The sequence below is a fragment of the Peromyscus californicus genome, unplaced genomic scaffold (genome assembly GCF_007827085.1).
Source record: "Peromyscus californicus insignis strain IS unplaced genomic scaffold, ASM782708v3 Scaffold_9__1_contigs__length_137607984, whole genome shotgun sequence".
NCBI lineage: Eukaryota > Metazoa > Chordata > Mammalia > Rodentia > Cricetidae > Peromyscus > Peromyscus californicus.
In genome coordinates this window covers 9,584,259-9,596,279 of record NW_026294617.1, presented here as the reverse complement: position 1 = coordinate 9,596,279, position 12,021 = coordinate 9,584,259, and the positions used below count along the sequence as shown (strand labels likewise).

General features: G+C 42.0%; 1 protein-coding gene across 1 annotated transcript in view; it reads left to right on the top strand.

The window, feature by feature from the left end:
* The window catches only part of Prkci (protein kinase C iota), a 65,707-nt gene that overhangs the window by 34,038 nt on the left and 19,648 nt on the right, over positions 1–12,021 (top strand). The window contains exons 3-8 of the mRNA XM_052730650.1: positions 1,913–2,002; positions 3,102–3,152; positions 7,005–7,090; positions 8,629–8,769; positions 9,887–9,941; positions 11,441–11,499. Of these exons, the coding sequence (XP_052586610.1) occupies positions 1,913–2,002; positions 3,102–3,152; positions 7,005–7,090; positions 8,629–8,769; positions 9,887–9,941; positions 11,441–11,499 (482 nt within the window). The remainder of the gene's footprint in view (positions 1–1,912; positions 2,003–3,101; positions 3,153–7,004; positions 7,091–8,628; positions 8,770–9,886; positions 9,942–11,440; positions 11,500–12,021) is intronic.

Here is a 12,021-nt window from a genome sequence, read left to right as displayed (position 1 = left end):
AGAAAAGATTGGAGACACTGTTTTCATTGAGATAGTGTAGAAGGAAATGACTTCATTTTCCTCTCTCAAATGATCAACTGGGTTCTCTGCAGCATGTGATTGAAGATTAGACACATGGAGGGAAGTTTCCTGTAACCAAAGGAGGGAGCACTGGAGTAGTAGGGAGGACCCAGTTCAGGCCCCAGCGTGCCTCTAAGTGACTTGTTCATTGAGGAATGTCGCTGTCCTGTTGTATGCCACCTCTTGACTTCCAGGAGTGACTCAGCGCTTTGGCTGGTTAGTCAAGAGAAGTATTTCCTTGTTGTCTGTGTGTGTGTGTGTTACTGAAATTCAGCACTTACATTTAAGAGTAGCTCAAGCTGGTGTCCAGCCCTAACTAGGACATTTGTAGCATCCTTCTCACCAAAGGCTCAGGGGACATGTCAGAGGAGGGACATCTCAGAATAGGGGAGCAAAGAACGTGAGAGCTGCGGGGTGGGGAGGAGTACTGTGGAATGCCGTCTTTGGGACACGACATGGCCTTTGTACCCATGAACTCATCGCAGCTATGATTACATGCACAGGAGCAGGTCAGCAAGACCCGTCATCATTCCAGCAGACAGTCTCAGTGGGCTCCTAACAAAGAGAAATCATGAAAGGAGAGACATGTTGGGGTGCTTGGGAAGAACGGAGGGAAGCGTGGAGGCTCCTTGGGGGGAGTGCACGTGGTCAGGATGCATTGTTTAGATGTGTGCAATTGTCAAAGAATAAAAGACGTTTTATAGAAAGAAGGAAAGAAAAGGTAGGGCCTGGGAGATGGCTCGGTCGTCCAGAGCACTCGCTGTTCTTGCAAAGTCCCGGATTCAAGTCCCAGCCCCCACGAGGCAGTGGACAACTGTCTGGAACTCCAGTCCCAGGGGATCTGACGCCTTCTACTGACTGCCACAGGCACACATGTGGTGCACTTACATATATGCAAGCAAAACACTTACCAAATAAATGAATCTTAGAAAAGTTTAAGTGGCTCAAGCTGGACTTAGTCCAGAGTGCTTTAGTGGTTTCCTTCCTGTGACTTAGTTGAGCAAGGTCATGATGTAAAAGAAATCTATGACAAAGTCACTCTGTGGAGAGAGATTCCAGCCATGCATAGTGAGCAGTGGAGCTGCCTTTACTCCTCTTTTGAGTAAACAGGCCTGATGATATAGGCCTGTCGTCCCAGAACTTGGGAGACTGAGGCAGGAGAATTGTGTGTTTGAGGCCAGCCTGAGTAATTTACCAAGACCCCATCCCCAAACAGAATAAAACATGGGTGGGGCTGGCTCTATACTTTGGTGTTAGAGTGCTTGCCAGGCCTGGTCCTGGCCTCCATCCACAATACTGGGAACAAGGAGGGGGCAGCAGACTGCCTGTTAACCATACCCATCCAAGTGAGCTGTGCCAGCCTGAAGGTCATCAGAGTGGGTTTGCTGGTGTGTGTGTGTGTGCGCGCGCATGCATGTGTGCATGCGTGCCTGTGTGCAGAACAGAGTGATTTTATTTTTTTATTTTATTTTTTATTTTTTTTTGGTTTTTCGAGACAGGGTTTCTCTGTGTAGCTTTGCGCCTTTCCTGGGACTTTCCTTGGTAGCCCAGGCTGGCCTCGAACTCACAGAGATCCGCCTGGCTCTGCCTCCCGAGTGCTGGGATTAAAGGCATGCGCCACCACCGCCCGGCCCAGAGTGATTTTATGTGTAGAAAATTTGGTGTCTGGGACCTGTGTTTCATTCTATATAACTAGAAATGGATGTGATGTCATCTACTTCAGAGAATGGAATGTCTAATGAAGTATCTAAACATCTGTCCTTGTAAATACCCCTCCGTTATTATTTATAGAATGTGCTTACAGTTATCGTACTCAGAGGGTGAAAGTCGAGCTGTACTTTTGTGTTTTTAGGAGATCCGTGTACAGTGTCTTCTCAGTTGGAATTAGAAGAAGCTTTCCGGCTTTATGAGCTGAACAAGGATTCTGAACTCTTGATCCATGGTAAGAGCCATTATTGACTCTCCCAAGCTGCAGTATAAACATGACTAAAGACAATGTAGGTGTCATTTATCATGTGTGCCTCTTCCCTAGGTAGTTGTCCTTCAGTTTCTTTTTCCTGTGCTAGAGCAGCTAAAGTGATTCCTCTTTTTATAGTCTAGGAGAGATGCATTCTCTGTATATAGTCTGCCAGGATCTTAAAATGTGATCTCCTAATCTCCCATTGTTTCACAATTTAGATATTCCTGCACAGCTTTAGAACGTGTGTGTGTGTGTGTGTGTGTGTGTGTGTGTGGTTGGTGGGGGGGGGGGGGGGGGGGGAAGGACCACCTTTTCCTAGTATAAATGTTAAAATGTTAGAGAAACAGTCAGTTATTCAGGCAGGCAGGTAGCAGCTGCCTGTTAACCTACAACTTGGGAGGCAGAGGCAGGAGGATCTTGTGTTCCAGGGCAGCCTGAGATCACGTCTTTAAAAAAAAAAGAGAGAGAGAGCTGAGAGTTAATTCACTTGTAGAGTACTTGCCTAGCAGAGTCCTGGCCTTGATAAACTATTTCCTGTTCTAGGTGCTCTTACTCAGTTGTGGCCCTAATTCACCAAAGTACAGTCAGTGAACAAGATGTTCCTCATTATAAACATGCTTTGTTTGGTATGTTTATAAACGTATAGCCTGGAATATAAGCTAATATTTTGGGAGTTTTGGTACTGTTTCTGATATTCATTCATTCCTAAATTGAGTACACATCTTTTAAAAACTCTGATTTTTGTCATTTAATTCTTTGTTGTAACTAAGTTCTCTACAACAAGGATTTTAAAAAGTAGTAGTTAGTTTCTTTAAGGACCAGAAGAAGAAAAAATAAGTTTTCACAAGGGACTAGGATTAGTAATTCAGGCTTCTAATTTGTTACCTGTGAACATTTGTTTCCCAGGAAGTTGCTCTGTATACAGGCTTGGTAAACGTGAGCGCCTTCGGTAGACTGATTTTGGCCAGGCGATAAAAATCTTTCTGTCTTGGGTATCACAAGTCACTTTGAATTTTGGATGAATTTTAATTCTGTATTTTGTGATTATGCTGTTAATTAATTTTAATGAATTTTGTTTCAGTATTTCCTTGTGTACCAGAACGTCCTGGAATGCCTTGCCCAGGAGAAGACAGTGAGTGTTTTTAGTACTCTGTATATTTGAAAGAGTTACTCAAAGTGAAAAGAAGCAGAACTTTTTGTTTTGTTTGTTTTCTAGACAAGGTCTCTGGCCATCTTGGAACTCACTGTGTAGCCCAGGCTGGCCTCCACTCAGATCCGCCTGCCTCTGCCTCCCAAGTGCTGGGATTAAAGGCATGTGGCACCATGCTTCCCTTAAGAGATAGAACTTTTAATTTGTTTGATTTATTCTGTTTCCTCAGTCTAATTTAGAACATATTAGCAGCTGCCTGAGCTCTACTTTTGCCAAATGGAATTCATCTAGCTACATCTTACATAATTATCTGTTGTGCATATAAAAGGACAATTAAGTCATGTGGCTTCATGTTTTTTAATTTTGGATATTTTCAAATCTGTGGAAATTTTGAAACATCTTTGAAAAAAGATATCTACATATCACTTGCCCAGATTTAACAGTACTTATCATTTTCTGTTTACCTCTGTACTTGTTTGTGTGTACACATATGCATGACTTCTAAATCTAATAACCCACTTGTTATATTCATTTGTTTGTTTGCTTGTGCTTACTATATAATGTGAGAATAATTGCCTTGACACTTCACTTCTCGAAAGCTTTGTAGATGTCACATTCTTAGGAATTGTGACCGAATCTCATTTTCATTTATGGTTTCTGCACGTATCCATGACTTCAGGAGGAAAGAAGTAGTGAATGTTTTGCTTTGACTTATGTGAAATTTCCAAGTCTAAGCTTCTAGTTTTGTGACTTAATGCCCTTTAGTGAACAGGGAAAACAAAGAGTTGTAAAGTTAGAATGATGTAATGTGTTACACAGGAAGATAGGGGATAGAAGGAATGGCGGAGCTGCAGGCGGTATCGAGGACCATGTCATGTGTTACATAGGAAGATGGGGATAGAAGGAATGGCGGAGCTGCAGGCAGTATCGAGGACCATGTCATGTGTTACATAGGAAGATGGGGATAGAAGGAATGGCGGAGCGGCAGGTGGTAGTGAGGACCATGTCATGTGTTACATAGGAAGATGGGGATAGAAGGAATGGCGGAGCGGCAGGTGGTAGTGAGGACCATGTCATGTGTTACACAGGAAGATGGGGATAGAAGGAATGGCGGAGCTGCAGGCAGTAGTGAGGACCATGTCATGTGTTACACAGGAAGATGGGGATAGAAGGAATGGCGGAGCGGCAGGCGGTAGTGAGGACCATGTCATGTGTTACACAGGAAGATGGCCATAGAAGGAATGGCGGAGCTGCAGGCGGTATCGAGGACCATGTCATGTGTTACACAGGAAGATGGGGATAGAAGGAATGGCGGAGCTGCAGGCGGTATCGAGGACCATGTCATGTGTTACACAGGAAGATGGGGATAGAAGGAATGGCGGAGCGGCAGGCGGTAGTGAGGACCATGTCATGTGTTACACAGGAAGATGGGGATAGAAGGAATGGCGGAGCGGCAGGCGGTAGTGAGGACCATGTCATGTGTTACACAGGAAGATGGGGATAGAAGGAATGGCGGAGCTGCAGGCAGTATCGAGGACCATGTCATGTGTTACATAGGAAGATGGGGATAGAAGGAATGGCGGAGCGGCAGGCGGTAGTGAGGACCATGTCATGTGTTACATAGGAAGATGGGGATAGAAGGAATGGCGGAGCTGCAGGCAGTATCGAGGACCATGTCATGTGTTACATAGGAAGATGGGGATAGAAGGAATGGCGGAGCGGCAGGCGGTAGTGAGGACCATGTCATGTGTTACATAGGAAGATGGGGATAGAAGGAATGGTGGAGCGGCAGGCGGTAGTGAGGACCATGTCATGTGTTACACAGGAAGATGGGGATAGAAGGAATGGTGGAGCGGCAGGCGGTAGTGAGGACCATGTCATGTGTTACACAGGAAGATGGGGATAGAAGGAATGGCGGAGCGGCAGGCGGTAGTGAGGATGCAGGTTTGTAGTCAGCTGGCGATACCAGAGTTAAAGCCACGCTGGCTGTCTTTACAGGCTGCTGGGGAGAGGGCTGTCTTCTCTGCCTAGAGCCAGAATGGTGGAAGAGTTGACACTGTGGTACACCGGGTGCAGAGCTCCATGCCGGGGAGATCCATTGTAAGGTTATGGCAACACGCTCTCTTCGAGTAAAATGCGGTTTCTAGGCTTCCCATACACTGCATGCTCATTTACCTTTTAAAATTAGTGGTGGAGGTCTGACACCACCTTTTCCCCAGGAAAGTAAATATTGAACTAGAGCATAGAGGAAAATTGATAACCATGACTGTGGTCTCTTGGCCCTTTAAATTCTTAGACAGCAGTAAACTATTTAAATGTAGGGTATATAAGCTACTTTATAAGAGTGTCCAGTAAGCTAATGTGCCAGCTTTGTGGAGAGTGCAGACACAGGCAGAAGCACATGTGTCACTGTCAGGAGTCACGCAGCAAGGCCTCCACTGCGGTGAAAGGCCCTGGCTGTGTCCCCAGCTCCGCAAGCAGAAAAAAGACTTCTAAGAGCATGGTGGCTGGTGCTTTCTACCTTAACTTGAAATAGTGAATTCAGTGCTCCTGCTTTAAAGCAGTTTAGAAATGTTCCTTACTAGTCAGTACCAATGAGGAATATCACCAGTAGACGTCTCAGTGCCTAGTAGACTCCCGTGACTGCTAGAGAGTGCATGTCATAGTGATAGCCAAAATTACAATGGATTAGATTTGATTAGTTAGAACGGCTTCCGATGTGTTTTAGGAATAGTGATGGCACACACCTTTAATCCCAGCACTCAGGAGGCAGAGGCAGGAGGATCTCTGTGAGTTCGAGGCCAATCTAAGGGAGTTCTAGGACAGCTAGGACTGTTAACACAGAGAATTGGTTTTTCTGTTTCAGAAAAACCAAAAAAAAAAAAAAAGTGTTTCTAGGAGCTGGAGACATGACTCAATGACTCAGAGCCCTTGTTGCTCTTCAAGAGGATCTGGGTTTGGTTTCCAGCACTCATATGGTGGCTCACAACCATCTGTAACTCCAGTTCCAGGGGATCCAACTCCCCTGTCTCACCTCCAGAGGACTAGGCACACACATGGTATACATACATACATGCACACAAAACTCTAATAAATGTTTAAAAAATTAAAAAGGATAATAGATATATAAAACTTTTGGAGTGCTAGACCTGGGTCTAGCTATGTGGTAGAATGCTTATGTAGCATATGTGAGATCCTGGGTTCAACATACAGTATTATACCAAAAACAAACCACAAAGGATAAAAGTTTGTTGTAGATGTAGTTCTATGAAATATCACTTACAGATAACTTCCATGAAGTAAAATGCACCTTTACAGTGAAGAAGAGATGCAGTCACTACTTATAAAGGTGGTTATCAGTAGTGAGCACTGTCATTCTGACATTTGTGTGCCTCTTTGATGTAATGCCATAAGGAAAAATAGCAATATGTTATTATTTTATTTTTAATTGTGTGTGTTCATGTCGGTGCAGATGCCTGAGAAGTAGAGAGCATCTGATCCTATATATATATGAACATTTAACAAAAGTGTAAGTGGTAGCTTGTAAAGCAGGTAAAGGATACAAGTATTTACTTCTTTAGTTTGTCCAAAAGCTTCAGTTTTTCTCAAATGTTAGGGGGGAAAATCTCTTTAAAATAAAGCAGTACTAATTATTCCCAATTGGTACCCCTGGTGTGTGTTTCTAGCTAGTCCTTTAGCGAACCCATTTTACATTTTCAGTTTCTAGTATGTGTAACTGTATTTTTTCCAGCAATAAATATCATGGAAAAGTCAGGTGTAGTTAAGTCGCTTTCATTCACACTCACTCTCTGTAAACTTTGAATCTCTCTTCAGAATCCATTTACCGAAGAGGGGCACGCCGGTGGAGAAAGCTTTATTGTGCAAACGGCCACACTTTTCAAGCCAAACGGTTCAACAGGGTAACTTATTTTGTTGGATTCTAATGCTCTGAGACATCTATCTGTGTTTGTTTTTTCCTTCCTGTGAGAGAAAGATGGTTTGTTATTAAGTCCTGTGAGTCTCCTAAGGGAGGTAAGCAAGCAGGAAGGCCTTGGGTCCGCGGCTGTGGCAGCGCCTCCTCCACATAGACAGCTAGCACTTCCTCTCAGCACCCAGCACCCTGCTTCACTCGCAGCCTCCGATTTCCGGTTTTAAAAGGTTCTCTTTAGGTGAATGAATGCCATTAGTTCTGGGTTAAACTTCTAATGTTTGCACTTTATTTCCAAATGAGTCTGAAAAAATACGGATTTTTAGAGTTAAAAGGAAATTATGTTTAAGTACAATTCAAAGCAGGCAGAGATTATCAGAGTTTCTTGTGAAAGCCCTTTATTTCACTATTTAGAAAGCAGTAACAGTAGCAAACCCTTGGCTAGCTTTACTATGTATGGGGCAGTTTCCTGAGTGCTTTCCCTGTGCTGACGCACTAAATCCTTAAACAGCCCTCTGAAACAGGTACTGTATTTCCACTTTCTAGATAAGAAAAATGAAGGTAAGTCTGCTCTTAGATGTTTCAGCCAGTAAGTACAAAGCTGGAGTTTGAGAGAAGCAGTTTGTTGATGTGAGCCTGTGTTTAGAAACACCCCCACCCCTTTTTCGACACAGGTTCTAACTGTGTTGCTACAGTTGGCCTGGTACTTGGTATAGCTGAAGTTAGCCAAGAAACCATGGCAGTCCCTTTTGTCTGCCTAAGTGTGGGAGTGCCTGGTTTAACTTCTTTTGTTAACTGTACTTTTATAGATTTCATTTCTACAATTACCATTATTTCCTGAATTCATCAATAGAAATGAATGCACAAGATCCCCAAACTCTTATTGCCGGTGACCCTGGTATCACCAAGGCTTTGGGCACTGAGTTCTCTAGGGAAGCAGGGTTTGCCCTCTGCATAGTCTGGAAGGTTGTGTGGTTTATTAGCCATTTTTCCTGTGTTCATTACTGTGAATTCTTTGTGAAGATACTCATGTCTCTTTGAGACCTACTGTCTTCTGTTTTTTTTTCCCCCACTGATCTTCAGTAGCCTTTGAAGAAAAATCATGTATGAGAAAATTTTGTTTCGTTTGATTTTGCCCTGTTTTGCTTTTTTGAGACAGAGTCTTACTATGTAGCCTTTACTGGGCTGGCACTATGTAGACCAGGCTGACTTTGAACTTACCAGATCAGTATGCCTCTGCCTTCTGAATGCTGAGGTTGAAGGCATAATGAGCAAGCTGTTGGGAAATAACTATATTTTGTTTTTTTGGTTTTTTTTTTTGTTTGGTTTTTATTTGTTTGTTTGTCTTTTTGTTTGTATTTTGAGAAAGGTTGTATAGCTCTGACTGTCCTGGAACTTACTCTGTAGACCAGGCTGGCCTGGAACTCCCAGTGATCCTCTTGCCTTTGCATCCTGAATGCTGGGATTAAAGGTGTGCTGCACCCCCACTGCCTGGCTGTGATAAAATGTTGTTGAACTTCCTCTTTGCAGCGTGCTCACTGTGCCATCTGCACAGACAGAATCTGGGGGCTTGGACGACAAGGATACAAGTGCATCAATTGCAAACTTTTGGTTCATAAGAAGTGCCACAAGCTTGTCACAATTGAGTGTGGGCGGCATTCTTTGCCACCGGTAAGGCATCGGATTTTGTTTGTTATGTATGTGTGTAGCGTGCTTCATTTAACAGGGTTAAAGCAGGAAGGTATTATAGAACCACATCTTGGGAAATACAATGTGTAGGAGTTCTTTACATTCCACTTAAGATACATACACTTTGGAAGTCTTGAAATAGCCAATATCAGATGCCATCCAGGCAGTATTCACGTTTTTAGTTGTCTGATAAAAGTTAGAATTCTTCATTCTGAATCAGGATTCAAAGTGTTCTTGATCGATGTTTCTTCTATACTTTTTAAATTCCTGGTTCCTCCTTCCTCCTACCTGTTTTTCTCCTTAGAATTTTATTGTAGGAGAAACAATTGCTTTTTAGTCATTTAAAGTATTTAATAATTTTGTTCATTACTTTGAGTGTGTCTCTTTTTTACATACTTTTAGTAAAGTGATGTCATTGATGTACATCCTTTTCTAAGTAATTTTTCTCACTGAACAATATGATTTGGTCATCTTCTTTTTCATATTTATTTTTATTTATATGTATGTGTTTTATTTGAGCATTTGCTGTGTGTGCTCTGTCCTTGGAGGCTAGAAGAGGATGTCAGATCCCTTGGAGCTGGAGTTCCAAGTGTTGTGAGCTGCCCAGTGTGGCTGCTGGGAACTGAGCTGAGGCATTGCTGAGCAGTCTCTCTAGTCCCCTTAGTTACCTGTTCTTCTGTTTTTCTTCGTTGTTATTGTACGTGTGAGTGTTCTTTTGTGCACGTGTTATGCATGTGTGCCACAGCATCTGGAGGTCGGAGAGGAGCTTGGGAGATTGCTCTTAGGTTTCAGAGGGAGCTCGGAGAGAAAAGGTAATGTTGAAGGGGGGTCACAGAAGATACTTTTATTTCCAACTGACGTGAATCACTTGTGTATTTTCTTCTTTTATTCTCTAAAACTGTGTTATGTCATTCATAGGAGTATTGCGTGGCTTTCTATAGTTACGTATTATAATAATGTAATTCACATCACTTAGAGTTTTTCACATTTAAGTTTTAGTATGCTACATCTCATTGAAATACTGTCATTTCTGGATTTATAGAGGTTTGGGGATTTAAAAGGAATCTCTAAGTTACTGTGTCTTTGGAAATGTTTGTAGGAGCCAATGATGCCAATGGACCAGTCATCCATGCATCCGGACCATGCACAGACAGGTAAGGGTGAGGAGCAGTTGGAGACCGCTTTGGGGTGCTTTTTTTAAAGTGTAGTTCCTCATATTAGACTTCATTTCTTTTTTTAATTTTTGAATTATCATACAGAGTATTAGGCTTCCTTATAGCATTTTCAAATAAAACTTTTGTTACTTCCCTTCCCTGTTTCCTCTCGCATTTCCCCCACCTTAAGCCCTCTGACCCCAGGAGCCCCCTTTCCACTGTGGTAACTATTTTTTAAGCCTAAGTTTAAAAACATAATGTACCTAAGCATATTTTGTGATAGTAAAACTTGTCACAATATTTTAATATACATATTTAGCATTTGAAAAAACAACTGTATAAACTAACAGTTGACTTTCTTAGTTCAAATAAATTCTTCTGAGGATCTTTAAATTCAGCAGACTAGTTTCTTTTCCACAGTGAGAAAGTACAAAACTGAATTTGGAGCCGTGTTGGCTGTTGAAGCAACTTGGTTCTATTCAGTCCTTATTCTGGAAATGTAGAGATACAGCATAGCAAACTGACTATGGGGGTGAGCTAACTGTTACACAGGAACAAATCTTTTTTTTTTTTTTTAAGATTTATTTATTTATTATGTATACAATGTTCTGCCTGCGTGTACACCTGCAGGCCAAAAGAGGGCACCAGATCTCATTACAGGTGGTTGTGAGCCACCATGTGGTTGCTGGGAATTGAACTCAGGACCTCTGGAAGAACAGCCAGTGCTCTTAACCTCTGAGCCATCTCTCCAGGCCCCAGGAACAAATCTTAAGCATGTATTTGGGGAATTCTGAAGCTAAAAGCATTTTTTCTGGAAGGTCAGACTGGTCGCTTGGTCCTAAAAGAAGCTTGGAAAGTCTGAGCTGAGGGTTCTTACTCCCCGAGTCCCAGCAGCTCTGAGGAGCAGAAGTCCTGACCCTGTCATTTCTTCATCTCTGTGATAGTCGGGCATTCTTAAGATGAGATGGGAAATAAAACCCCAGGCCTGCCATCTCTGTCTTGGGGTATTAAAGCGTTTTAGTAGGATTTATAGTCCTCTATAGAGAACAAATTATTCATAATGAAGAACGAAAAAGCAGGAGTTGACTGCCAAGTGGCGATTCCTCTCCGCCTTCACCACTCTTGTTTTTTAAAAAGTGATCTTTCTTTACCATACTTTTTAAAGATTAACTTACTTATTTTATGTTTGAGTGCTGTGTCTGCATGTATGACTTTATGCCACAAGAGGGCATCAGATCCTACTATAGATGGTTGTGAGCTACCATGTGGGTGCTGGGAATTGAACTCAGGGTCTCCGGAAGAGCAGCCAGTGCTCTTAACTGCTGAGCCCTCTCTCCAGCCCCCTTCACTATCTTAATATATAATTTGGGACAGATGTTAAGCTTTAATTAATTACTTACTCATATGTAAAACTAAGAAAAAAAACATGAAAAGAAAAATGTTTATCAAATTCATTATTGGTTATTTTTCTTTTTTAATATTTGGTTTTGAATTTTTAGTAATTCCGTATAATCCTTCAAGTCATGAAAGTTTGGACCAAGTTGGTGAAGAAAAGGAGGTGAGAGAATTTGTCCTACTGCGTACAGCGTCACTTAGCTTTTTAGAAAGACACAATCTTTCAGAAATAATGACACTGTGACTTGACTACGGATTATATTGTAACAGTAAAATACAAGGAAGACAGTTAACGAGTTTACAGTATTATTTTGATTTAACTGCTTAATTAAGTAATTTTAATTATGAAATAAATTGAAAATTTATTTTCACTTTAGATAGATAAGCAAAAATTATATACAGGAATAGCATTTAGTACGTGAAAATATTATTTGAAACACATTGTAAACGCTTGCATTTTGCTTGAAGTATAAATGACTAAATGTTTTAATTGTCATTTAAAATGTAATTGTTACCGTTGTGTGTGTGGTGTATAGACATAGGATGGCATGCTGCCATGTGCATTGGGGGTCAGGACAACTCTGTGGGGTTGGTACTCTCTGCCTTCCACCTGTATATGGCTTGTGGGGATCCAACTTAGGGTGCTAGGCCTGGGTGGCAAACCCTTTCTGTAATACTTAAAACT